The sequence below is a fragment of the Paramisgurnus dabryanus genome, chromosome 4, assembly GCF_030506205.2.
Source record: "Paramisgurnus dabryanus chromosome 4, PD_genome_1.1, whole genome shotgun sequence".
In the NCBI taxonomy this organism is placed as follows: Eukaryota; Metazoa; Chordata; class Actinopteri; order Cypriniformes; family Cobitidae; genus Paramisgurnus; species Paramisgurnus dabryanus.
In genome coordinates, this window is record NC_133340.1 from 12,461,137 (window position 1) to 12,488,537 (window position 27,401).

General features: G+C 36.6%; 2 protein-coding genes across 9 annotated transcripts in view; both read left to right on the forward strand.

Annotated features, from left to right (window-relative positions):
• dclk2a (doublecortin-like kinase 2a) overlaps positions 1-23,992 on the forward strand; it is a 51,977-nt gene extending 27,985 nt beyond the window's left edge. For 2 of the 6 annotated variants that reach the window (XM_065265233.2, XM_065265234.2), the window contains exons 6-18: positions 2,049-2,143; positions 3,964-4,011; positions 4,540-4,624; positions 5,399-5,504; positions 5,902-5,959; positions 9,530-9,649; positions 9,966-10,112; positions 13,290-13,423; positions 13,515-13,592; positions 13,704-13,800; positions 14,835-14,915; positions 15,975-16,088; positions 22,630-23,992. In XM_065265233.2, the coding sequence (XP_065121305.1) occupies positions 2,049-2,143; positions 3,964-4,011; positions 4,540-4,624; positions 5,399-5,504; positions 5,902-5,959; positions 9,530-9,649; positions 9,966-10,112; positions 13,290-13,423; positions 13,515-13,592; positions 13,704-13,800; positions 14,835-14,915; positions 15,975-16,088; positions 22,630-22,965 (1,499 nt within the window). In that variant the 3' untranslated portion in view covers positions 22,966-23,992. Of the gene's footprint in view, positions 1-2,048; positions 2,144-3,963; positions 4,012-4,539; positions 4,625-5,398; positions 5,505-5,901; positions 5,960-9,529; positions 9,650-9,965; positions 10,113-13,289; positions 13,424-13,514; positions 13,593-13,703; positions 13,801-14,834; positions 14,916-15,974; positions 16,089-17,284; positions 17,374-21,649; positions 21,663-22,629 lie in introns of all 6 variants that reach the window. The other 4 variants (XM_065265235.2, XM_065265236.2, XR_010531610.2 and 1 more) reach the window with 3 other exon arrangements.
• A 1,682-nt stretch (positions 23,993-25,674) lies between these two features.
• The window catches only part of fam193a (family with sequence similarity 193 member A), a 30,671-nt gene continuing 28,944 nt past the window's right edge, over positions 25,675-27,401 (forward strand). For all 3 annotated transcript variants that reach the window (XM_065295703.2, XM_065295705.2, XM_065295704.2), the window contains exon 1: positions 25,675-25,975. In XM_065295703.2, the coding sequence (XP_065151775.2) occupies positions 25,832-25,975 (144 nt within the window). In that variant the 5' untranslated portion in view covers positions 25,675-25,831. The remainder of the gene's footprint in view (positions 25,976-27,401) is intronic.

Below are 27,401 nucleotides of genomic sequence, written 5' to 3' on the forward strand. Positions count from 1 at the left end.
GGACTGGATTACTTCCGCATTACCTCTGAATACTCTCTCTTTGTTTACATTTAATAAACATTGTTATATTGTTCACCTGCGTTTGCTTCCGTCTTTTACAAGTCATTACAATAACTAAACCCTGTCCGGTAATAGTAAATAAATAGTATGCATGTCCCCCTTCTGTCACTCACTTGACGTTGTGTCGATGAAGTGACACTAGGGGTTCGACCTTGGGAGACCAATCGCTCTGATTCTCTAATGGGCCAATAAGAATTGGCAAATGAAATACAGACGAAATTTACATACCGTGATAAAACGGTAGCCAGTAGGCCAGTAGGCGATTTCATTCAGTTTCAGTTCTTCCGATCCTGAGTGTGTCTCACATATCGCCTGAAGATTTTCCTGCTCGGTGGCTGCTGGTGTAAAAATGCGATCAGTGACCTCTTCTTTCGGGTCCAGTGCAGGGATACGTGCTTGAAGAGCCCCCTGGGTGTTTCAGCAGACACTAAAAGAGCAAATGTCCTGCATACATGATGCAAATTCTCATTGGCCCATTACATAGAGAATCAGAGCGATTTGTCTCTCAAGGTCGAACCCTTAGTGTCACTTCATCGACACAACGTCTCGTTCCCTCCCTCAGGGAATGGAGATTACATACGTAACCAAGACAATTATGATAAGTATACGAATAATAGTTTCAAATGTACTTCATGTGTTTTGTTAATCTGCATGGTTTTTGGGCACAATACCCATAAGTATAATAAAAAGATACTGTGTCATTTTTTTTTCACTTTAAAACGTTCAAAAATGCATAATATTAGTGTGTTGTTAAGGTATTTTAATTGGGAATTTGCATTATGAACCTCTTAAGCCACAGCAATTGTTCAGACATTTAATAAAAGATTTATACACATTATAAAGTTTTTGTGCATATTGAGAGAAATTTCCCAGCTTGATGTTGAACTGATCTGAAGGACATTCATCTGAGGAATTAGCAGTGTGTGACCTCCTGCTCTCCAGTGAAGCATTCAATCATGTTAATAGCGCTCCTCAACGGCCTTCCAAATCCATCAGCTAGTATACAGAGCTATTTAAAACTCCCTCACTGACCACAGAACCGAACCCTGACACCTACACACTTTAATCTGGGCAGACTGTTGGATGCTAAATTCAAGCATCCTCATTTGCCTTTTGCTTAGACCAGCTGATGCAGTGCTCTCTCTCTCTCTCTCTCTCTCTCTCTCTCTCACTCTCTCTCTCTCTCTCTCTCTCTCTCTCTCTCTCTCTCTCTCACACACACACACACACACACACACACACACACACACACACACACACACACACACACACACAACTACAAAGGCCCTATCACATGTCTAAGGAGAAATCTGTGCATGCCACCTCCAAAAGAGTCAGCGGGAAACATAAGAACAGCTTTTCTACACAGCTGTGCACCCTGCTGACGTAGTTGGGATGCAGTCCATAAAGTATTTTTTTTTGAGTTGTACACAAAATACATGGATGAGAAATTCGGTAAATGGGCTTTTGCTCGTTGCAGTAAAACAGGCGTTTTCTCTCTTGGTCTTTTTCTGATTAATGTGACTAATTTAAAGCCATGTGTGTGTGTGTGTTAAGAGAGTCACTGTGGTGCAGGATACAGATGATCTTTGTATTCTTACCCTCTTGACTTTAACTAAACCCAAACAACATGAGGAGAGGTTATCGAAACTTAAAAGTGCAGTATATAATGTAACATTTCTGTTTACATGGGATCTCATAATAATTGTGTTCGATTTCAATAGGTACTTATATAATTTCTGCTGTGTTTGCAAGAGGTGCATATGCCCATACACTAAAAACCTTGGATTGTTTTAAAAACATGGTTGCACATATTTTTGCACTGGCATCAATAAACAAAAACCACACTGACCAAAGTTATTTAAATAAAAAATGACTTCTACATCTAAATCACTGCTGAATATATCCGATGCTGATGTCGGATATGATAAATATAAAAATAAGAACTTTCTCTCTTTTTCCCTCCCTCTTCTCGTCTCTCTCTTCAGTAAATGGAGCACCCAACAGCCAAATCACAACTCCCAAATCCACCAAATCCTCTAGCTCCTCCCCGACCAGCCCCCGCAGCATGCACAACTTCAAGGTAAATCTTTTGGCATAGCAACAAGCTTCCTCTTTGCTCCTAATCACTTCGCAGGAAAAACATCCCACGTTTCAGAAAAGATTATTTTTTGTCAAAAATCAGATCAGGCATCTGTATGCTGACTTATGGCATGTATGACAGCATCAAATCACAGTCTTGATCTAAAGAGTTTAGCTAAGTTGCCTAAAACTTTTCTGTCAACCAAAAAGTACTTCAGTGTTCTTTCAACTAACCCTTCGCTAGGCCACGCATTCAAAACTACCAGAGTATCTCTCCCTCATTATAGGCAACTTTTTTCTAATTTTCTATATAGTGAGACATACCTGGACATCACATTTTTTTCGCTATTTGCACCATAATACTTAATTCTGTGTAACTGGAACCAGTTGTTCACAAACATGGACAATTACACAGCTTCTTTTTCAAAGAAAATTTTTTTTTTATATTTATTGGTTCTTCTTAACCCCAAAATAGCTGGAAGAAATATGAAATGCAAGCCAAACCAAAGCTCGGGTCTAGTCAGGTGTAGGAATAATTTTAAATTGCTTTGTATGTCACACTTTATTGCAGCAAATAGAAAAAAATATAATTGTATATATTCATTATATCCTTACTGATATATAAAGTTCAAAAAGTTTATTAAATCACATTTAGTAATAATATCTATTTAATCTTTACCATTTTATAAGAGCATTGATCTTTATTTAATAACCTAATGATTTTTGGCGAATAAAAAGCAATAGTTTTGACCAATACAATCTATTTTTGGCTATTGGTGAAAATATATCCATGCTACTTATGACTGGCTTTGTGCTCCAGGGTCACAAATATACATAAATTGTAATGAAAAATCCACTCTGACAACACACTGTGATGTTGTGATGTTTTTGCAGCAAACTGTAGTTAAACCAAAGGTCAAAGTCAAGTACAATCAAAGGCTTGAGAGCTCCTAGAGTTAATCTCCTTAACTCACCTGCCTGTCACATAGATACTCTAAGCTTCTTGTTGTGTCAAGGAGAAACTGTTGAAGAGGAGAGACTTTTCATGCATTGAAGAAAATCTAGTTCATATAATGACTTCTTAGAAAGGATTTTTGAAGTGGGTTATTTGAAACACCCTCGCAGAGTCAATCCAATGGGAGAAAAATAAGAGATCTCAATTGTATTACTTGACAGCAAATAGGTTAAATGGAGAGTGAGTACCTATTTCTCAGATTTTGGTAAGAAGAAAATATCGCTTTGGTCCTCTCCACAGTTTCAGAAGATATTTGAACAATATCACATTCTGCACAGATTCTTAGGAAATCAATCAAAAGTCAAAGAATTTGAAAAGTTTTTTTTCATATTTAAAATTCTTTTACAGAATTTGTGGAAAAACATTTGAGATATGAAAATGCTACCTTAAAGAAAGATAAATAGATTTTGAAAGAGCAATATCTAAGCAATAAGGATGTGAACATATTATTTTGAATGAACAAAGTGCCAAGGCTTGGTGATATCAATATAATAAAACAATTATATGATGCCTAAATCACTAATTCAGTATGCAGTCATAAAGTTAACATTTCTTAAAATCTTACTTAGTTGACATCACTTAGTTTAGCACAAATAGTTCTGTTAACAAATATTGTTTTTCAAACATGTCTTGATGAATTACTTTAGTTTTCAACCTATATTTTCTTTCTTATACTTAAGATGTGGTTAAGTGAATAGCTGCTCAGCAGCTACGTTCTTTATATGTTACTCCTGTGAATTTAGGCTTATTTTAGACCATATGCATCAATGGTGAATTTACATAAATATCTTCCCACTTGCCTTTAGTTTAGTTGCAACAAGCGGATGGGAGTACCCCTCCGTCTGACTCCACAGGTATTATGAAACTCTGCCATCTATAGCAGCATTTCTAATTGGTTGAAGTTCCCTTTAGGTATTCATGCCTTCAGTTGGGATCTAACAACAATTTCCAGTATATTTAATAAAAAATATTTGATACCCAACTGCTACCTGTGTACCTAGAGGAATCCTTCAGCGTCTGTTAAACCAGCTTTAACCAAAATGGCATTTGTCTTCATTGGCTTACTTAGTCTAAGTCTTTTTTCATGCCAATGTCACATGAGTTGAATTCTTATTTTGCTGCTGAATTAAATTTACACCCAGGCTTTTTACCATTTTAAATTTTTTAAGGTTCATTTTTGTTATGTCAGTTGCCCATGTTGCTTTGTTAGTTGAACTCCTGCTGTATTATCATCAATTATTTACGGATATGAAAGATAGCAGATTGTTACAAATTACAGTATTATCAATTCTTTAACCAGTTAAAGTTTAGAATCACTAAAACACCGGTGGTTCATTTTCTTTTCTTTTTAAGGTGATTTATTTGAACGTTTCTGTTTGTAGATTCCAACTCACCACTCCTCTATAACCAATGTGAACGGCTCCTTCGAGCATCCGCAGCAAATTACCAACAGTGTGAGCCCTGAAGGTACAATCTTCTCTCCACTATTATGCACTCACTCACCTTGCATCTCAAGCTCAGAAATCCCCAAAGGGCATTTCAGGGGCATGACAGGCTGTGCTGGGGAAAGTGCTGACACACATGGTACTCTTTGCCACATTTGCACAGGCACTACACCACACACTCTCAAACACCGGTGGCAGGGTATTGGGAAACATTACTGCCCAGCAGTGCATGAGTCAGATTGACCTTGAGTTCCTTATCTGTGTAATGCACTAGAAAACAAGTGCATGCTCTAAAAGTGTCACCAAACAAAATTGCAGTCTTTTGTTTTGAGAAACCAGACATAACATTATGCTGACATAACATCCGAGCTGTCTGTTTTTCTAACCAACAATAGATGGTGGAGGGAGTGTTTGTAACATCATTATTACATATACTTGTCTGTATGTCTAAATCAGTGTTTCTCAAACTGTGGGCCTTGCCCCCCTGGGGGGCCCTAAGATGATGCCAGTTTAATGACATTTTATAAAATGCATTAATTTATCATCAATTCTGTGTATTTAAACCTCAGAAAAATTGGCTACTAACCAACAGCACTACATTGTATAATTGAATAGTCTTTATTTAATTCAAATTTTAACTTTTGTAATGTTTTATGTAATAAATGTTCTTTGGGGGGCCACAAAAGGATGCACCATACACAAGGGGGGCCGCACACCACGGGTCTAAATAATATCTTTAGCATGCTGTCTCTTAAGTATGTTTAACTTGTGTTGTTGACATTGTGTTGTCTCTTAGTTAATGGCAATCGGAACCTTGCTGCCTCTGCCATTTTGGACAAGTACAAAATTGGCAAAGTTATAGGTGATGGAAACTTTGCTTTTGTTAAGGAGTGTGTTGAACGGTAAGAAAACTACTTAAACTACTTAATTCATTGTCATCAATATCCAGTGTGACTATAGTAAAAGTGACATTTTCTTTTATGTGTTTTTACAAGGATTTGGTTTGGATTTAAATGCACAAAACTCATAGTTTTGTAGTGTAAACAAAGTCTAATTGCCCCTAGGGGGGAAAATTGAACTATTGTATCGCAAGATGTGTTTTTCCTCTCTTCAAAAATACAATAGAATGATCACCTGCAGTTTACTGTTCAGATCTTTAGGATAAAAGGTTTACAGCTCATCTTTTATGTTCTGAAAGACATCAACCTTGTAAATTGGTCCTTAAGGCTCGCTCAAAACAGATCATTATTAACATTCCTGAAACAAAGGGCATTGTTCAGTTTTATCTTCTTTCCACAGATCCACCGGAAAGGAGTTTGCACTGAAAATCATTGATAAAAACAAATGCCGCGGCAAAGTGAGTCACGCTAACCTTATGGGTACTCATAGTGGGTGTAAGCATGGGATGTTGAGATGTGAATTATTTATGTCGCACCTGATGTTTTGGTCTATTTTATCTGTCTGAATTAGATATTAGATAATAATAATAATAATAATAATATATACTTTATATATATTGTCCCTCAAAGGGGGAAATTATGTATAATTACAGTTTTTCTCAGTTGTTTTGCAGCATTTCTTGAAACATTTTTTTTTTTACAATTTGCATTTTAAAAAGTGCATTGCTCAGGACAATTCATACAAACTGCACAACATCGTGGATGTCCTGCAAAAGCCTGTAACTTGTTTAAAATTCTTAGTTTTTGATTTTTACTTCAGGGAACATGTCAGTGCCATCAATGTGACAAGTCCTTGTATCATTGTTCATGAACAAGACAGTCAAAATGCTTAGCCATGTTGTCAGTATTCATGTACCAAGTGTAGGGGAGAACCTGGGTGAAAGTAACGTGGAACAAAAGTAACAAAGCAATTTTCTCAGAGCTCTGACTACATTTGCATTCCGATGAAAAAAATAGTTTCTCTTAAACGGTTGTTCCTATTCTCGTATTGAGTATGGGTGTGTTTTGGGCATAACGTGCATAACGTCTCAGCTCTCATCCCCTTTAAAGCCAGTTGTGCTCGCTCCATGCCGATTCACTATTTAGATGGCGGAATTTGTAAGCTGATAAACTAAGCAGAGGAAGAAGACCACCAGTTTAAGATAGATGTTAAAAAATTGTGTTGTTTTTATTTGTATAGAATTTTTTTATTTTATTAAAACATTTAAAAGTCGTTTTCTTTCAGTCGTTGAAGTAAAAGTAAAATTAAATTAATTGATGTAATCTCAAATAATAATTTACAAATATGCCAAAAAAGGTTTGTACTGTAAAAATACTTTATTTGTAACAAACAGGAGATAAAGTATTTATAAACGTGTAAAGACGTTTCAGCACTCGGACAGCCCTTTATCTTTTAAAATTACGTTTTTCTGAAAAATGGTACTTTCACTCCGGCTCTCCCTTACACAATTGTGTGTCAGTATTTTCAACTGTGGACAAATTCACATTTTCACTCTTTTGTTTCTGTTAACAAATTACACCCATTGTGATTTTGAAAAAAAAAACATATTTTACAGTTCAAGTAACAAAATACAAAATTAGAAAGGTTCACTGTACACCGTAAGAAATGTCACATTTTCAGTAAAAAAATTCACTTGATAGCAATTTATCAATTCAGTTCACATTTAAAGTGTTGAAAAATTTATTTCAGATCTGAGAAATGCTCCAAAGCGACTGAGTAAAACTGTAAATGAAAGATATATATATATATATATATATATATATATATATATATATATATATATATATATATATATATATATATATATATATTATTAGTATTATTCATTGTCAAATATTCATCCATCTGCTTTTGTACAAGTTTTTGCAGGCAATAAGACAAATCTGATACAAAATTGTGACCCTGCCTGTGGGGTCACTTATGTGATTTATGGTTTTCTACATAAAATATTCCAAAATGCTTTACAGAAAATTTTCTTCTATAAATATATGAACAACAATATGAAAACTTCTTTCCAACAACAAAAAAAAAAAATGGAAAAACATGTTTAATCCTATTTTCGTTTGGATTGGTTTCTTTAAAAATACCAAATTTTGAGCAAAAAGCTGAATCAATTGCATTTTTGTAGATGACTTTTCTTAGAGATCATATTCAGAATGATGATCAAAACATACACAGAGTTTTCTTTGTTTTTTTATAAATTGGGTAAGAGCGCCACGTAGCGGATAATAGCGGAATTATAGATTACCGTAAAATCTAGCCAGGGAAGCGTCATTGGCAGGGTAGCATTTTCTCTTTCAGGTAATTGACAAGATAACTCATCAAGGGTGGGGAAAGAGTTAATATTGACAGTGTTTAATTGAAATTGAAGTGAAATTAATGAGTAAAATCAAACCTAATTTTATCATTACTGTATATGATGAGACTTTAGCATGGATCTCACAAACAGGGTCACAAATGTCTAAATGCAACCAGTAGTTGATTCTGAAGGCTTTTTGATGTATAATTCTTATGATTAATCTCTGTATTAATGAGACATTTAGGCCTGGCTCGAAGTTTTGATTGTAAAAAACAAATTGCAACACTAGTAGGAAGTGCCGAGACTCGCATACAGTTAATACTGTAATAATTATTAATAAGCTGTTTTTAGTTTTCATATTGCTGTTGTTGCTGTCTACAAAAGAACCATGTGGATAAATCAGTGTAATGACTTATTGTTTTAGAAGTAAACAGCAGTTATATTTGTGTAAGAGGTCAATGACTTATAATGTTTACATTGTTGCACAAGGTTGAGCATTTTGTTTTTCCGGTATTTTTTCATGCTGCCAAAAGATGATCTCCCGCAAATTATTGGAAATGTATAATGTTTTTCCAGAGAGTTATTGATGAACGAGTGTTTTGGTGGCATGTAAGGACATTTTTTCATCATAAGTTTTTTCTAAGTTGGGTGTTAGATACCAAATCCAATGCTATGTCATATTAATCAGTGTCTTGTTGACTAAAACATAGCATCGTTTTGAAATATGTCTGCAGGTCTTAGCAACTTTTTTGGTGGGCTTGAAAATATTTTGACCCAAGCAGGGTTAATTGTAAAGCTGTGTTACAACAAACCCCTCAGCACTTACGATATGAAAACCGCTAATGTTAGTGTAATTCTTGCCGTTGTTTTAAATAGGCTACACACAAATGATTGCTGGCTGCCAAGAAAAAAATTTGCCTGTCTTATCAAAAATCTTTATTTTTCTTCATATCTTTAATATTGATTCAATAAGGTCACGTCAAAGATTGAAATTATAATGAAATGAATGGCTCAAATCAGACTTTGATTTTTATCTCAGTATTTGATTTTGAAACTGTAGTATGGTTATTACATGGTTATGGTTATAACTGTAGTATGGTTATTAATGAGTAAAATCAAACCTAATTTTATCATTACTGTATATGATGAGACTTTAGCATGGATCTCACAAACAGGGTCACAAATGTCTAAATGCAACCAGTAGTTGATTCTGAAGGCTTTTTGATGTATAATTCTTATGATTAATCTCTGTATTAATGAGACATTTAGGCCTGGCTCGAAGTTTTGATTGTAAAAAACAAATTGCAACACTAGTAGGAAGTGCCGAGACTCGCATACAGTTAATACTGTAATAATTATTAATAAGCTGTTTTTAGTTTTCATATTGCTGTTGTTGCTGTCTACAAAAGAACCATGTGGATAAATCAGTGTAATGACTTATTGTTTTAGAAGTAAACAGCAGTTATATTTGTGTAAGAGGTCAATGACTTATAATGTAGTTTCAACCTGTTTTTTAACTAAGGAAGTTAGTTTCCTGTTTGCCTTGTTTCCTGCAAAAGCAAATCTCAGTAGTTCATGTAAATGTATGCCTCAGCAGCTAAAGACAAAAGACTGCTGAGAGATACTGTACAGTTGGGAATTTTTGTGATGCATGCTTTGAACACTTAGGAGCACCTGATCGAGAATGAGGTGGCGGTGTTGAGGCGTGTGAAGCATCCTAATATAATTATGCTGATTGAGGAGGTGGATACACCCACTGAGCTCTATCTGGTCATGGAACTTGTGAAGGTACCGTTCGGTTTATCACCTCATGAACAGTCATCTCTCAAACACACACACACACACACACACAAACGTGCTTAGCTACACCACAGTGTATTGCAAAAAAATCACAAACTATATTTACTTTCTTTATAAATGTTCCTGGCCCAGCTGTGCACAATTCGTCACTGTTTAGTTATTTTTAAGAAAATGTTCACCTAGGTTTCATTTTACTGCTCCATTAAATACTAAACAAACTATCCATATAAGCCTTTTTCCTCATAAATACAGTAAGCTTGTTCATTTTTGGTATTAATATTGTAATCTGTTTGTTTGTTACCAGGGTGGAGATCTGTTTGATGCAATCACCTCCTCCACCAAATACACTGAAAGAGATGCAAGTGCAATGGTATACAACCTGGCTGCGGCTCTCAAATATCTTCATAGAATGAGTATCGTCCACCGAGACATCAAACCTGAAAATCTGCTGGTACGCAACATCACACACACGCAACCTTTTATGTTGTTTTGTAAAGACCTGCCATAGATGCATAGTGACATACTTACATTATCATTTAAAGCACTACATAGTTTGATTGATTTATGAGCCTTTCCAATAGCGAGGACCGATTTAGATGTTGTCAAAAAATTTTAAAACCATGTTCATTTGCCAAACCTGTACCAAAGGTTGTTTCCTCATGGGGACCACAAAATGCTAGCCTGGTCCAACCAGACTCTCATACATTCAGTTCATTTGTACAGAGAGTCTGGCCACGCTCCATTGCAAAGCGTTACTTCCGTTAAGGAGGATCCTCTGTTGAAGTTTAAAACTATTGGATCTGCCCAGAGTCACTCAGGATTTGCCATAGGCGATTGCTAACATGTGGTCGTGACGTATATCATGCCCCGAAACCGGCCAGAAACCACAAGTATGAATAATCAGACCAACAAAATTTAGCAAACCTGGTTCTTGCTCCGGCTTTCACTTCTGTATATTCGGCAGTTTTGCAACAACGGACCGAATAGATTTTCTCACGTCTTTCTCCGCTGCCATTACTGAACTACAACTCAATCTGACGCACGACCTCAATGTCATCGTTCTTAGCCACCCCCCTCTGTTCGCTGATTGGACCTGCAGATTTTTGCAGGAGGAAACGAAACTCTACACAGCAGTACCAGATGTAGTACTGAAGCGAAATGAAAATTAAGCGGAAGCACGTAGGAGGGCGGAGAAATGCCTCCATAAAGTCAGAAAATTACCAATTAGGGGTGCGCGGGGCAAAAACTAATGCGGGGTTAGTTGTAACACGGACTGTTTACATTGTTGCACAAGGTTGAGCATTTTGTTTTTCCGGTATTTTTTCATGCTGCCAAAAGATGATCTCCCGCAAATTATTGGAAATGTATAATGTTTTTCCAGAGAGTTATTGATGAACGAGTGTTTTGGTGGCATGTAAGGACATTTTTTCATCATAAGTTTTTTCTAAGTTGGGTGTTAGATACCAAATCCAATGCTATGTCATATTAATCAGTGTCTTGTTGACTAAAACATAGCATCGTTTTGAAATATGTCTGCAGGTCTTAGCAACTTTTTTGGTGGGCTTGAAAATATTTTGACCCAAGCAGGGTTAATTGTAAAGCTGTGTTACAACAAACCCCTCAGCACTTACGATATGAAAACCGCTAATGTTAGTGTAATTCTTGCCGTTGTTTTAAATAGGCTACACACAAATGATTGCTGGCTGCCAAGAAAAAAATTTGCCTGTCTTATCAAAAATCTTTATTTTTCTTCATATCTTTAATATTGATTCAATAAGGTCACGTCAAAGATTGAAATTATAATGAAATGAATGGCTCAAATCAGACTTTGATTTTTATCTCAGTATTTGATTTTGAAACTGTAGTATGGTTATTACAGACTGGATCACATATAAAAAAAATCTTTTGTCATAATTGTGCTGCTTTTTCTCACATATTTAGACATTTGCATCCATTTATAATTGAACTATTGTTAGAAAAGGGCTGGATGAATGAATACAGTGTGGATACCTGTCTATTATAGACAGATATATAAACAATATCCACTTCAAGTATAAAGACAAAATAGTATTGAAATATTTGCCTGCAAACTTAATTTTTAGCAAGTGTTACAACTTACCCCCTGCCTGTTACAATTAACCCCACCTATGGGGTAAGTTGTAACGTTTGCACTTATGTCACATTTCTAGTAAGTACTAGAAATGTTCATTTGTAGCAGAGATGTGTGTGTTGCGTGTGTAAAAATATAATTAATCAAACTCAAATATTTTTTTATTATTGAGCCAAAACCAAAAAGCGATAGGTTGTGCCCCACGCTCCCCTATTATCTTTGTGGGAACATTTGGTCCTCACATTGTAGTTATTACAAAGTACACACACACACACACACACAAACATTCGTAAATATATGAGTAAATATGTGAGTGATTTGCACGTAAACAGACCTTCCCGAAAACTCTCCTCCTGATTCACAAATACTTCGTAAACGTCAGATTTGATAGTTAAATGTGTGTATGTGTTAATGAATTCCTATCAATCGTACATGGGACGCGCATGCACGCTTATTCTCAATTACCATAAATACTGCCCATTAAATCCGACTGAAAACTATATATGGGCATCATATTATGACACCAAAGGATTTCAACATGTCTTCTTAAAAGCAAATGAAAAGAAAAATTTATCAGATGCAGAAATTGAAGTTTTATTATCAGAAGTTAATTCAAAAAGTCAAATTTTATTTTCAAGCATACATAGTGGCGTCTCAGGTCCTAAAAAAAAGGAAGCTTGGCAGCACATTACAGATGCTGTTAATGAAATTTCATCTGTTAATCGAACTGAAACTTGACTAGAAAAAAACGAATTAGTTAACTTCAATAAAATCTTATTAAAAAATAAAAAAATATACTTTTAGAGAAAATACACAAGCAGTTTACATTTGAGCAGATTTAACTTTTCACAAAAGAACTGGTCTGGGTAGCCTGAAACAACTCATTTACCAGTCTTCGTTCTCGGCAAGTTAGTCTGCGCGTCTCTGAAAATACGCCTTTTGCGTAGCGCTCTGCCAAATCTATATATTAGCCATCGTAAATGTGTTATGCCTGATTTTGGCCATTTTATAGGAAACAATTTCCTTAACAATTTCGTTTGCCCAGCCCTATTGAAATCAATAATGTATTTGATTAAAGTGTTCCGTTTGCAGATGCTATACTGGAGCTTAAGTTAAAAGATAAAACGTATATAATTACTGTATAATATTTTTTACAAAATGCTGTGTAATATGTACATGATTATGGTGAATTAAAATACAGCCTTATTGATGAGCAAATCGTTCGGATGTTAAACGCACCATTTACGCGTGGCTGGGAGCAGGTGTAGATTTCTTTTGTACCAACTAACATTTGGAAAATACGCACATTTTCATGAATCCGAACGCCAAAAGGACTTTACGAACGATTTACACAAAAATTCGTTATGCTCGTGTTTCATGAATGAGACCCACTGTCTGTAAGGCATTAGTTGATATATATCAAATATTAAAAACATGTTGTACTTTAAAAAAATTACCATTACCATCATGTCAAGGGGAAAATGAGAGGCCTGCTGAATACTCCCTTTTCTTTTTAAGGTGTGTGAGTACCCAGACGGTACAAAGTCTTTGAAGTTGGGTGATTTTGGCTTGGCCACAGTGGTAGAAGGGCCACTGTACACTGTTTGTGGAACACCCACTTACGTCGCCCCAGAAATCATAGCAGAGGCAGGGTAAGAAGATTGTTTTTTCAGACCAAAACAAAAAGATATACACAGAGATTTTGCCAGAATAACCGTTGTTTCTGTTTGGCCATTGCTCTAGCTATGGGTTAAAGGTGGACATCTGGGCAGCTGGTGTGATTACCTACATCCTACTGTGTGGCTTTCCACCTTTCCGCAGGTACCATGCGATAAAATCTGCTCAGTCTCTAATGTTTGTATCATGGCAGCTTTTGTAATGCATATACTGAATGTGTGCTACAAAATCTATGTACTGTGTTTGATTTTGTAGTGAGAATAACCTTCAGGAGGACCTCTTTGATCAGATCCTGTTGGGGCGTTTAGACTTTCCTTCACCCTTTTGGGACAATATCACCGATTCTGCTAAAGTGGGTAGTCAACACACATCGTCCGTGCACACAAAGTCATCTGCATGCACACAGATAGACACCCTTTCGCTCACACATTTATCCCCTCATCCTTCGTTTCTCTCTTACTGACTGCATCCTTCACTCTTTCATCCTACTCACTCCATCATCTTATTCATATCCTCCCCCTCTCATACGCCATCACATCCCAGTGTGTAGTCTGCGTGTGTGGTTTCTAAAATCTTTCTCAGGGCTGCCTCGCAAAATAATACAAACCAGAGAACATTCTGCAAACTTATCACATTAAAAGACAAATTTGGCACCTATGGAAACCTTGCCAGATTGTCGCTAAATTGGATCAAGTTTCCCTACACATTTTCCACATGTTCCTCTGTGTGTGTTTAAATTGAAATGAATTTGAAAAAGAGAAGACTTTGTGTCACATTTAAAGGGGACATATCATGAAAATCTGTCTTTTTCCATCTTTAAGTGCTAAAATTGGGTCCTTAGTGCTTGTTTCAACCTAGAAAATGTAAAAAAAACAGTAACTTAGTTTTGGTAAACCATTCACTGCAAGCCTGTAAAAAATAGTTCATTGAAATTTGGCTCCCCTTGTGATGTCAGAAGGGGAATATACCACCCCTTAATCTGCACTATCCAACCATGGCACTGCCATTTAGTGCAGATATCAGCTCATTTGCATTTAAAAGGACACACCCAAAAACGGCACATTTTTGCTCAGACCTACAAAGTGGCAATTGTGACATGCTATAATAAATGATCTATATACCATTTTGAGCTACAACTTCACATACGCACTCTGGAGACACCAAAGATTTATTTCACATCTTAAAAAAATGTATGAGATGTTCCCTTTAATATAAAAATATTTGACCATACTAAATAATAAAAAGTAACAAATTACATTGCACTTTTAACATGCATTAGTTATTGTAATTCTATTAACCTCCAGTTGTATTATTTTTCCCCATGTTCTTTTATGTACATGCTTAAAGTGTATACTTGAAATATCTAATGATTCAGTGTTCCTACAGGAGCTTATTGGCCATATGCTACGGGTGAATGTGGAGGCCAGATACACAGCTGAAGATGTTCTCTGTCATGCTTGGGTCACGGTAATATGTTTGTGTGTGTGTGTACTTTTACAGCTATCTTTGTGAGAGATTTTGTAAGACCATTGGAGTGAGGACATTTTGGCACGTCCTCACTTTTCTGCATCTCTTTAAAGGGCTGTTCGAGGGTTAAGACCATAGACTGTAAAAAAAATATGAACATAGTGTCTGTGACGTCACCCATAGGTTTGTGAAGTCATTGCCATGTTGGCCGCGCGTCACTCACGAATAACCGAAAATTGTAAGGAGGCGGAACGTGAGTGAAGCTAAGGTGGCTGGTAGCTGAAACCACGCCCACCTAGCTCGATTCTACTGACAGAAGTGGCAGTTTACCCATCCCTTAAGTGGCCACGCCCTTAATTATACAGAACTTAATTATGCAGAACTGCTTAATATAATTTAAACAGACAAGTCACAAAAATTCACCCCCTCACAGTTGTCATGAAGGGTAAAATTAGCTATACAGACCAAAAACTATTTTTGTACCAGGCTGTAAACATGGTATTTTCTACTGTAAAGTTGGACTCCCTTTTGGAGCCAACCTCTAGTGGCCAGTCGATGAAATGCAGTTAAGTCACTTCCGTATTGGCTTCATCAGAGACATTAGACGGTTGCCCCTCGGTTAAGACATGGTTTTAGGATTGGAGTTAGGTATTTCGTTGTGATGGTTGGGGTAAGGGGATACGGATTGCATTACATCGATGTACAAACGTGTGTGTGTGTGTGTGTGTGTGTCTGTGTGTATTATATTAATTTAAATATTATATAAATATAATATTTTATATATATAATATATATAAAATGGTATTTTAGGCAATATTCTCTATTGCCATGAATTGCCATGAGAAATGTTTCACAATTATTTTAATCAATTATAAAACATTATTGATACTGTATTGTATCTGAATATACTGTATATGTGAGTTTCAAATCTTCCTTACAATTGAAATTATATTTCAAACCGAAACCCACAATTTACTCTTGACTTCCTGGTGGGCATACAGTTGTATTACTCTTCAATGGATTAGCATAATCCTAATGTACTGTAATAATAACCAACAGGAGGATGCTGCAATGGAAAACAATATGAAGTTGGAGGTGGCAGGTAAACTCAAAACGCACTTTAACTCTGTGCAGAAACAGAGCAACACAACACCTGGAGTCTCTGTGATTATGGTGAGCATGCGTGCACACAAACACACGCACAACACACACACACACACACACATCTTAACTACACCTATGCTTAAAAAATGACCATCATCATCCTCTTGGTCCGTACAGATTATTACTTGGATTACACACAATTCTGCGCATAGCAGCAGTGACCCGTAGTCACTGAAATAGACAGCTACTAAAATGAAGTGGAAATCAATCAGTTTGTGCCCCATGCACTGAAGACTTACATAACTGGCAAATGTCATAGAGAGCATTAGGGATTATTGTATTGTAAGCAAGCACAGCACAAAACATGCCAGATCTACAAAATTAGAAAAGACCTTAAAGAAAAGTGCGCATTGGCACTTTCATTGGCTGTGGAACAGTGCCTGACTAAGGTAGAATAACTCATCATAATAATATATATCTATAAATCTATATATTATACAAGTTTTTTTGTTCTTTTATTAAACATTTAAGCCCAATATCATTTCTACCACTAGCCTTTGCCCTACCCCTCTGTTTTGAACATACACATTAAGGGGAAGGGTTGTCTCGATTCCCTTTTGGTTGGAAGGGTAGGGGGAAGGGACAGATAGCCCTTTAATGAAGATTTTTTGGGACCTCACTTCAAACAAAGGGGTATGAGAAATTAATCCATACAATGCAGCTACAGCAACAACATGGGTGCACAAGCCAATAAGGAGACCTGTAAATACGGATTTTAATGCACCAAAATTATTTGTTTTATGTTATATTAATCTTGTGTTTATATTCATGGTCATTTTGCATGCAAAAATTTGTGAAAGTTTGCTAACGTTACACAATTAACTGATTGCAATTCCTAATATGTCCCACAACATATTTTCCAAATCTGACACTTTGACAGCATAGAAATAAAAAGTCCAGTGGCAGGGAATTTGCTTTTAACGCACGTTTGCTGTGGTTGTTACTGATTTTTTTAGGGGAATATTACCCCCCCCCCACGCCACTCTGTTTTAAGTGGAAGGGTTAGGCGTAGGTGTAGGCGAAGGGATATAAAATAGAAATGGGATTGGGCCTTACTTGTGCCTCCTCACTTTCCCTTAAAGCACATTCTGAAAAAGTTATTATTTCTTAACAAAAGGCTTTTATTGAAGTCGTTTTGAAAAATTTGAAAAAGCAGCAGTGGGGACTCTGCCTGAATGTGTATTGATGCTAATCTCATTTGACAGTTTGAACTGTAAAGGCAGGGCTGTATCTACAGTACGCCCCCTTCCTTGCTCCCCCGAGACCCGAAGTGATGTCTGCCACTGGATATTGGGTATTTGACTCCAAATCTAAACCTATTTTTAATAAGGCTGCACTTCTGTATGACTCTATACTAAAACACTTTAGTCTGCCTGAAATCTGGTCTTAGTCAGACAGTCTGTAGATTCTCACAGGGCTTGTTTTAATTAATCATTTCAGGACTTGCTTTCTAATTCCAGTCTATCCTCACATCTTTACGTTCCACATGTTCACAGTGGCTCTTTCAGATACTCTATTAATATGTGCATTGATTTCATTGCACTGCATATTGTTTCTGTTTGTGCTCTAGCTGGAAGGTTTGTATTGGCGTGCATGCATTATTACTGACCGATAATAACACCGCAAAGTGATGGCCTCTCTCTTTTTCTGTCATGTAATATAGAGATGGTACTTCCACTGCCGGTGTCCTTAAAAACTGTGACCAAACTCAATTGGAACGAACGTGGTTTGAAAATGTGAAAACTTGCCACCTTTTTTATAAAATTAAAATGCTAACCGCCGGTTACACAGGCAAGGCTTAAGGCTACTCTTTAGACTAAGACACATGTGTGAAAATAATTTATACTGACAGATCTTAAAATTTGATTTGTCCTGAAGATACTGTAACACCTTTTTCTGAGACATGTTTATAAAAGATATGTTTAAACATCTTAATTTAACTAAGGTCTAGTCCTCACTTTAGCTAAGCATTGTCTGTGAAACCAGGCCTAAATGACAGAGATAGAGAGATGCGTAATTGTGCACAAAAATTGCCTTGGATGAAATATTTTACAGATGGATTTTAAAAAGACATTTTAGTTTTTATGTATTTATTTTTGCTGCCAGTATTTGTATCTAATGAGGTCTTGATCAGTGGCAGCCGGTGACTTCTCTTTCAAAATATGTGCTCGGTGTGTCATGTGAACCATGTGCATCATGTGTCTTGTCAAAATAAGCGCCTGCTGCACACGCTTCGAAAGGGTTTATGAAAGAAGAGACGCTTGCGTTCACAAAATACTTGCAAGACACTAACTTAACACTAAACTTTGATTACACATGAGATCATCAGAGAGTATCTGGCAAACTTGAGTGTCTCTTTTATCATAAACTCCTTCAAAGTGTCTGCAGCAAGCTCGTATTTTGACATCACGCGTGATGCACATAAATTTACATGATGCACCGGACACATATTTTGAAATGACGAGCCATGCACTACACGCTACATACATCATGTGACGAGCTTCGCATCATGCGCCCTCGAAAAAGAAGTCACCGGGCGCTACTGGTCTTGATGGTTTTTAGTCATTTTGCCAACTCCCTTTGCTTCACCGATTTTAGACTATAGATCATAATTTAAGGGCTAGCTTATCCAAAATCAAAATTCTGTAATTTTTAAGCAAGTGTGTATGCTTTTAGTTTGTAGTGACCTTGGTAGCTGTCAAGCACTAAAAAGGCATAAAGCAGGATTTAAACTGCGGTTTGCGAACCCCTGGTGGTTCGTATGGGAATTTCATGGGGTTGTGAGTTGATAAAAACAGTTAATTTAAATATAAAATGTTAATATAAAAACATAACATGTAAAAGAAAAAACATCACTAAATAACATCTAAATAAAACACTTTTTACATAAATTATATATTTTATTAGTTTTATCCGCATGTCATGTGACCATTACACTATGTTACAATATATATATAAAAAAATGAGAACAAAATGGACAAATACTTTTCTTAAAAGAAAACTACCAGAAGATGAAACAGGTAATAATAACACTAACTTATGTAAAACTTTAAAACTTAACTTTAAAAACATTTATTTTGCATCCCTTTTAAACATGCAAATGTGCTATTAAATTGTTGAAATATTAACTTTCAGGGGTTATTAATATAAACATTTCTGGGAGTACTTCAAGTAAATAATTTAGGGGGTTCAGCTGACAAATAGTTTGGTAATAAAAAATAAATTTTTCACTTTCAAATGAACACTGAAAGCCCTAATGCTGTTTGTACTCAAAAGGTCAAGAAATCATGACTTGTGCTGCGTTTACACCAACCATGGTAGAGGCGTGAAGCGCGAGTGATTTTAATGTTAAGTCAATGTGAAGACGCGTTTGATCGCGTCTGGAGGTCCCGCGGCGCCCAAGTTGAAAAATTTGAACTTTGGCGGAATTTCGTGCCGCGTTAACCAATCAGACGCGATTTTGACGCCTGAAACGCGGTTGGTGTAAACGCACCATTAAATTTTGCATTTTGGACCCCTAACTTAACTATCTTATTAAACTTATTAACTTACATAAACCATAAACAAAAAACTAAAAGTGCAATTAACTTAAGATTATCAGTTCAAAATGCTGTTATAAAATTTTAAATTTAAAGAACAACCGTAATTTAGAATACGGTAATGAAGTCGTAGGATTACGGTACACAGTTGAAACATGCTTGCGGTAATTTACCATTATTTTACAGAACAGCCATAATTTAGAAAATGGTAATGAAACCGTAAAATTGCAGTGCACTGCTGGAAACCCTGCTGCCAGCATTTTACCGTAAAATTACGGCGAAATTTTTTAAAGTACTTGTGCCTGAGATTTTTTTAATGATTTATCTTTGGTCCAAGAATAACAACATATAAAACATTTTATAATTAGGGTTGTTGCGGTGACAGAATTTTCCCACCGGTTAATCAGTGCGTGACAAACCCTGTGATACCGGTTTCACCGGGTGGGAGGGGCTTATAAATGCACATACAGACGTGCGCATTACTTTTACTTTTGAATTAGATGCAACTGTTGTTTAAATTCAGCGCCTGCGTACGCTGCGTTAAATCGCGTATGAATTTGCGTGCAATTGCGAGTGCAACAGCTGGTTTAAGTGCTTGAGTCAATGTGCGCAGGTACTTCTGACAGAAACCCGCCAGTCCCAAGCACAGCAACCGGCTATTCCTCCATAAAGCGCTGCTTGAATGATGGGTTTATTATTATTCTTAATGAAAAACACAACAACAAAAAAATCTTGCTTATATTTAACATCATATATGTATATTATAACAAAAAAAAAAAAAACGAGTAAGCACGCGGCTTCTGCCATGATCGTCTGGTCAATCAGCTCGCCGCAGTCTGACAGGAATAAATGAAATCTGACACCTGCTGCTCTGTGACGTGACGTGCGTTCAGCTTCGCTAAATTTAGACAGCAGACACATTCAGTTCTTAGTGTTTGCTCTCTCTAACGAAACTAAATGATTTAATTACAAAAAATATCAAAACGACGGTGAAAGACGGTGTCGCGGTGGGCAAGTGATCCAACCGGTGAGAGGCTGAAGCACCGGTAATCACCGTTTCACCGACTATCGCAACAAGCCTATTTATAATAAAATTTCTTACAGTTTTTGCACTCTTTGTAACTTATTAGGGTTTTCAGTGCTCCAGGTTTGGTGAATTTAAAATTTGCCGTAATTTTACGGTAAAATGCTGGCAGCAGGGTTTCCAGCAGTGCACTGCAATTTTACAGTTTCATTACCATTTTCTAAATTATGGCTGTTCAGTAAATTAATTACTTAATTTAATTGAGCCAACAAGTTTACTCATTTAAACTAGTTCAATCAACTTATCAGGGTTTTCAGTGAATTATGACACTGATGGCGCATCAATTAGATAACGTCCTTAATTCTTGTTTCTAATAACTAAGCATTATGGTATCAAATGCCAGTCACCATATTTTACTGGGGAACTGCATTGGATGTTAAAGGGTTAGTTCACCAGATAAAGAAAATTTGCCGTTATTTTACTTACCCATGGGCTATATTCTCTTTGGTAGAACAATGAAAAAGATTTTTGTGCTCTAATCCTGGTCCACAGTTAACACTTCTGTAAGATCAAAAATAGGAGATACATTCAACACAACCCTTTAAAGGTTTAAATTGCAGTTAAACTTCTTTTTGTCATTTCCTCAAGCACACAGCTATTGTGTGGCTTTAGAAGACTGTAATATAGCATATGAGTCACATGGGCTACTTTTATGGTGCTTTTCACAGCTTGACTTCTCTAAAGACAAAAATAAAAACTGAATATGGGTTTAAAATAACACAAGGACGAGTATATAATGACAGGATTTTAAATTTAAATGAAAAATGTCCTGATTTAGGACCGGATCCTGGTATTTATGTAGTCTGTGAAATGTCCCTTAGCGCAAGTATTAGACGTTCTTATGTTAGATCGTTGTGTATAAATTTGTGCTGTATGTCCTCTGTGAGTAAGACTAGTCTCTGTCCTCTGCTTCTGCTCTTCCCGTGGCATTGCTATCCTCTGACTAGCTCCAAGGCAATGGTATGTACTAACACTAACTGCTATGCTACTCCCTCCCCGCCTCTGTCTCTACACACATACACTCTTTCAGCAGAACCGGAAGAAAGTGACAACAATACCACAGAAGACACTAATCTGACCCAAAGAGAAAAACACACTATCAAATGAATCTGAACTCAAAGTCTTGACTTTCTTTTATTCTTTAGTGGTGCTTCTCACTTTCTGCCTTTTTCTGTGGCCGTTTTGCTAAAGTGTCTCTTTAACTGCTTTGGTGTTTTTCTACCTGGAAGGTGATCAATACTATTGGCTTTTCAGTCAAATCAGGTCATACATAACCTACTGTTTTGTATCAGCTTATGATGAGCACATTTTTCCTACACCAATGGGAAAAAACGGAATGCTGCATTATTGAATCTTTAAAACTAAAGGCTAAATTTATCTCTTTCCACCTCTCTGATTTTAAAGGAATAGTTCACACAAACAGACAACAATAATTCTGCTTTTATTTACGAATTTTTATGTTGTTTTAAAAATGTTTATGTTTGTTTTTCTGTGTGACAATAAATGTGAACTTTTGGGGAATATTATGGCACATTTTTATGAAAATTAGCTTTTATTAGCTTTAAAGTTAGCTTTTGAGCTATAAATAAAAAAATTAATTAATATATATATGTAATATTTTAATGTAATATATATATATATATATATATATATATATATATATATATATATATATATATATATATATATATATATATATATGCACATTTATTTTTAAATGTTTTTAAATGTCCAGGAGTGATATTATTTAAGAATGCACTTTTCACTGAATAAAGAAAGTCAAGTAACAGGCATTTTTTTTACGTTTTGAGTGAACCGTTCCTTTAATTTGATCTCAATCACTTCTCATTTTCCTTTCCATCTTGTGGGCTGTTGCACCTCAGTGAACATGTAAACATTGACACAACATTGTCTCTTTCTCCTGTAGAACACAGCTCTAGATAAAGAAACTATCCAGCTTATTCGGCGACGTCTTGACTGCACTTCCCCTTCAGGAAAGAGCCCCTCCTCCGCCCACCCAGAGCAAAGATGGTCCTACAAGGGAGTGTCGTCTGGCCAATCGGAGGACTCGATGAGTGCTGCTCCCGTAGAGCCGTTAGCCTCAACAACCCCTAATGTACCATCTGCACCATCAGATCAATCTCTGCCGTTCCCTTCCTCTGCCCCACCTCTACCCCCATCTCCCATCACCTCCCCTTCTCCCTCTTTCACCCAATGCAACGCTGAGGCTGAAACCAGCAAGGGCTTTCCAAAGGAAGAATAACATACTGACACGTTCATATAACAATGTAACAAATATTAGGAAGGCAACACATCCAAATGTATACATAACTAAATGAATCAATGAATGACAACTTTGCAACTACTTAAAATAGTATGGTCATAACTGTCTAGTATAGTGGTAACTACTTGTCTCTTCCTCCAGACTCTGTAATGTTTATGCTTTCTGCTTGCTGTTTGGCACCCTTATCTGTGGCATATGATCTCAGTACCCAAGACTGTGTGATTGATTGTATAAACAGTAGGTGCATTGAAATGCTCATTCAGCTTTGTATTCCCTCACATCTGTAAGCAGCTCATGTTTCAGTTATAAATATCTAACGAGTTCGGGTGGTCCCTGCTGGATTTAAAGATGCTACTGTACAAAGTTTTTGAAACTTGTCCTGCTGAAACTTGAAGTTTGTTCTCATTTCTTTGAGTGTATGTTTGATAATAGACTGCTTGACTTTTTTACTCGACACGGAAGAAAAGTAACCCTCTTTTATTGGGTGTGGGGCTTCTTGTGTGTTTTCTAGAGGGTGTGCCCGCACTACTGTGTTTTGGAGTCATTTGCAGTAGAGTTGCCTTTATAAGAGCCAGCAAAGCAAGAATTATGTAGGTATTGTTAGGGTTTTTTTTTGGCTAATTTATTTGTACAGATTAGAAATAAGATTAGAAATCGTATTTTCTCTGTCATTATAGAGCCAGCAGACACATTAGTGACTGTATTTGATTACAATCTTGTTTTGCATAGTCACCAATTGCTTCATGTAGTTCTGTATTCTGTAATCTCAGTACTCTCCAGTTTCCCAAAATATGTAATGCATACAAAACAATCCAACTACAAAGAGGTAAATGCACTGATCTGCAAAGTTTTTAACATGTATTTGACTATTTTTGCGCCGTGTCAATGTGGATATCTACAGTGTCGTTTCTGGCAGGCTACATTTCATGTTTTAATGTGATTTTCTAGTGTTCTTTACCATTACAATAATCAAAAGGAAATGCAATAAACTTGTCTTGTTGTTTAACCTTGTCTTATTGTTTTCTCGTGCTTCTTCTACGTTACAAAATTATTTTTAAGGAAAACACCAGTTTTTCAATATTTTACTATGTTCTTACCTCAGCTTAGATAAATTAATACATAACTATTTATTTTCAATGCATGCACTTAATCTTTGGAAACCAAGAATGTGTTAGCATTTAGCCTAGCCCCATTCATTCCTATGGCTCCAAACAGCAATGAATATAGAAGCCACCAACCACTTCCATGTTTTTCCTATTTAAAGACGGTAGTTACACAAGTATGGTGGCACAAAAAAAACTTTTATTTGGAGCCAGGAATGAATGGGGCTAGGCTAAATGCTAACACATTCAAGAAGCACTGTACAAAGATTAAAAGTACATCTTCATCAAGTTGAGGTAAGAACATAGTAAAATATGGAAAAACTGTGTTTTAAGATGTGAAAAAAATCTTAAATGTCCCCAGAGTACATATGTGACGTTTTAGCTCAAAATACCATACAGATAATTTATTATAGCATGTTAAAATTGTCACTTTGTAGGTGTGTGCAAAAATGTGCCGTTTTTGGTGTGTCCCTTAACATGCTAATGAGCTGATCTCTGCACTAAAAGGCAGTGGCGTGGTTGGATAGTGTAGATAAGGGCCGGGGCGGTATTACCTACTTCTGACATCACCAGAGGAGCCAAATTTCATTGACCTTTTTTCACATGCTTGTGGAGAATGGTTTACCAAAACCATTTTGTTACTGGGTTGATCTTGTTCACATTTTCTAGGTTGATAAAATCACTGGGGACCCAATTATAACACTTAAACATGGAAAAGTCAAATGTTCATAGTATGTCCCCTTTAAGTAAACGCTATATGAACTGAACAAATAGCTTGTTTATGTTATATAAAAAAGCTGCGGTGTGGTATCGCCATCAGCTGGCAAAAGAGTGATACTACAGTGGCATAAATTCCAAACTAACTAATAACAAAAACAAAACAAAACATTGCATACAAAAACATAGACACCACAAAAAAACCGTGTATGTACTCAACATCATTTAAATTGCCGTTTAGTTCACTTAATTAATTAAGTTACAGCTAGCTACCACAAGCTGTTCCAATCGCAAAAATATATTTTAATTGAGATTTATCTTTAAAGAAGTCATGGACTACGTACATGTAGAAGCAGCTCACAGTGGGTAGCACTGTTGCCTCACGAAGGTCCCTGGTTCGAGCCCACAATTTCTGGTTTCCTCCCACAGGCCAAAACATGCGGCCTATTGGAGATGCCAGCATGCCCCTCCCAACGTGTGCATGGATCAATTTGTGATGCAATGAATTATATAGATGTGCAATGATAGCCATAGATGCTGGAATGACGTTAAGATCTTACGTGAGTCTTTTGTGAATATTATGTATGGGGCTTAAACTAACTTATTAATAAACGATGTACTAACTATAAACGGATGGAATGGAATATCATTTGGCTATAATCCGGCATGTTTACATGTATTCCATGTTTGTTCATTAACATGCACTGTCCCAAACAAATAAATAAATGTAAGATAATCTAAAAAATTAACTACGTGGATCTTCTATTGTAAAACTCAATTTCCCATAAACCCATAGCGTAACGTACACTATTGCGTCATGACGTAAACCCCATTGGCCAATTCCTGTCGAGTCGGCCATATTGGAATTTCAAGTCTGCTATACAGTGAGCAAGTAGGCAGCCTCTTAGATTATATCTAAAATTCAGCTGAATTTCACCTGTAACCGCAGCGCCAGAGCCTGGCATTGCACCCGAGAGCCCGCTTTTTGTGATCGGGACGTTGTCTGTGTATTTCGCGGAGTTAAAATGAGTCCCACGGACGCTAAACGCGGAGCGAAACGCAGGAAGAATAAGCGGGGCGGCGGCGCAGGGAAGGCCGGAGCTCCGCCAACACCCTCCAGCGGAGTCGCTCACGGAGACCCCAACACCATCCCCAGCATGAACGGAGAGGTGAGCACCTGCGGGGGCATGCTGGGCTGTTCAGGGTACATTGGAGCTCAAATATGGTGCAGTTTAGTCAGGATCCAATGATATTTGAGGCCTAGAAGGGCTCTTGTAGTTGATCTCTCGTATATACCGAAGCTAAGCGGAGCATTTTTTGATATAGCGCTTATAGCTTTATTTATAAATAAATCTTTATGTGATCACAGACACTTAGGGAAGGAAACGATGCGAAAAGCATATTCAGAGTAATTTCATCTATAATGACAGTCAGTAGTTTCGGAAGTTAGTGTGGTTGTGTCAGTCAGATGTCAAGCTAACATGTCAAATAAAGTCTAGCATTAGCTAATAGTTTTACACATGGACTTAAGTAATTATACCACAAATACATCTTCCCTACGTGAATAAGGGAATACATTTTACGCTAAATATTGGTTTTAGCTAATTGATTTCGTTTTTTATTATCCACAATTGACAGAGATGTTAACATGCTGATAGATCGACCCAATGCTAACAGTCCACCTTGTGTTTTGTTATTTAACACTAGTCCCTCTACAGCTCTGATTAGATAAACTATTAACGTAACACTTCCAAGGAACCTCTCCCTATTCGAAAAGGGTTTATTGCGTTATTAAGTGCAATTTGGTGTCATGTTTGCCCTACTGAACTCTAGTAATGTTGTCAAGTGCAAAATACAGGAAGTAGCTATGAATGTCAACAAACCGTTTTAATAAATCACAATGCTGCAAAAGTTAACTTGTTGATCAAAATTTGTGCTTTGGACATAAAGTCTACCACAGCATTGCCATACACATTCACAGAAATACACTTTTCTGTTTTATCAAATTTTTGCATAAGGTAGACGCTTGCTGGGGATCGAACCCACAACCTTTGCAGTGCTACTGCAACACTAATACTAATTGAGCGTTGTTTTGTTGAAGCACTGAAGTGTCAGAGAATGAATAGGCCACTAACAGCACAAGGTCCAGCGTTAAGGGCTTTGTGAGATACTTATTCTTTATGTTAGTCTGCCTCTGTTTCCAAGGAGACCACATCTGTCGCTTAACAAGAGTATCAGTCTGTGTTGACATAAGCAGAGGAGACTGGTTCATGACTGTCCTGAACTACAGCATTAACCCTTAAGGCTGATTAATGTAGTTTTGGAGAATACACAATATCATGCACATAGATAGAAGTTGTGTAGTTGAATTCAAAGCCAAATGACATGTTCTATCTCATGAGTCTGAATTATGGTTATTTTGCGAGACATGTGGAGCTTTGCAAACAACACTTAGTACAGGAACAACTTCACCCCGTAAGTTCATGGATGTTGACTTGACTTGAATTGACGGTCTGATTGAAGGTACATTGGGTGAAGTTGCTTGTAAGCTACTAGAGCTTGTAGTTTTACAATTTTGTTCTATATTTTGTGTTT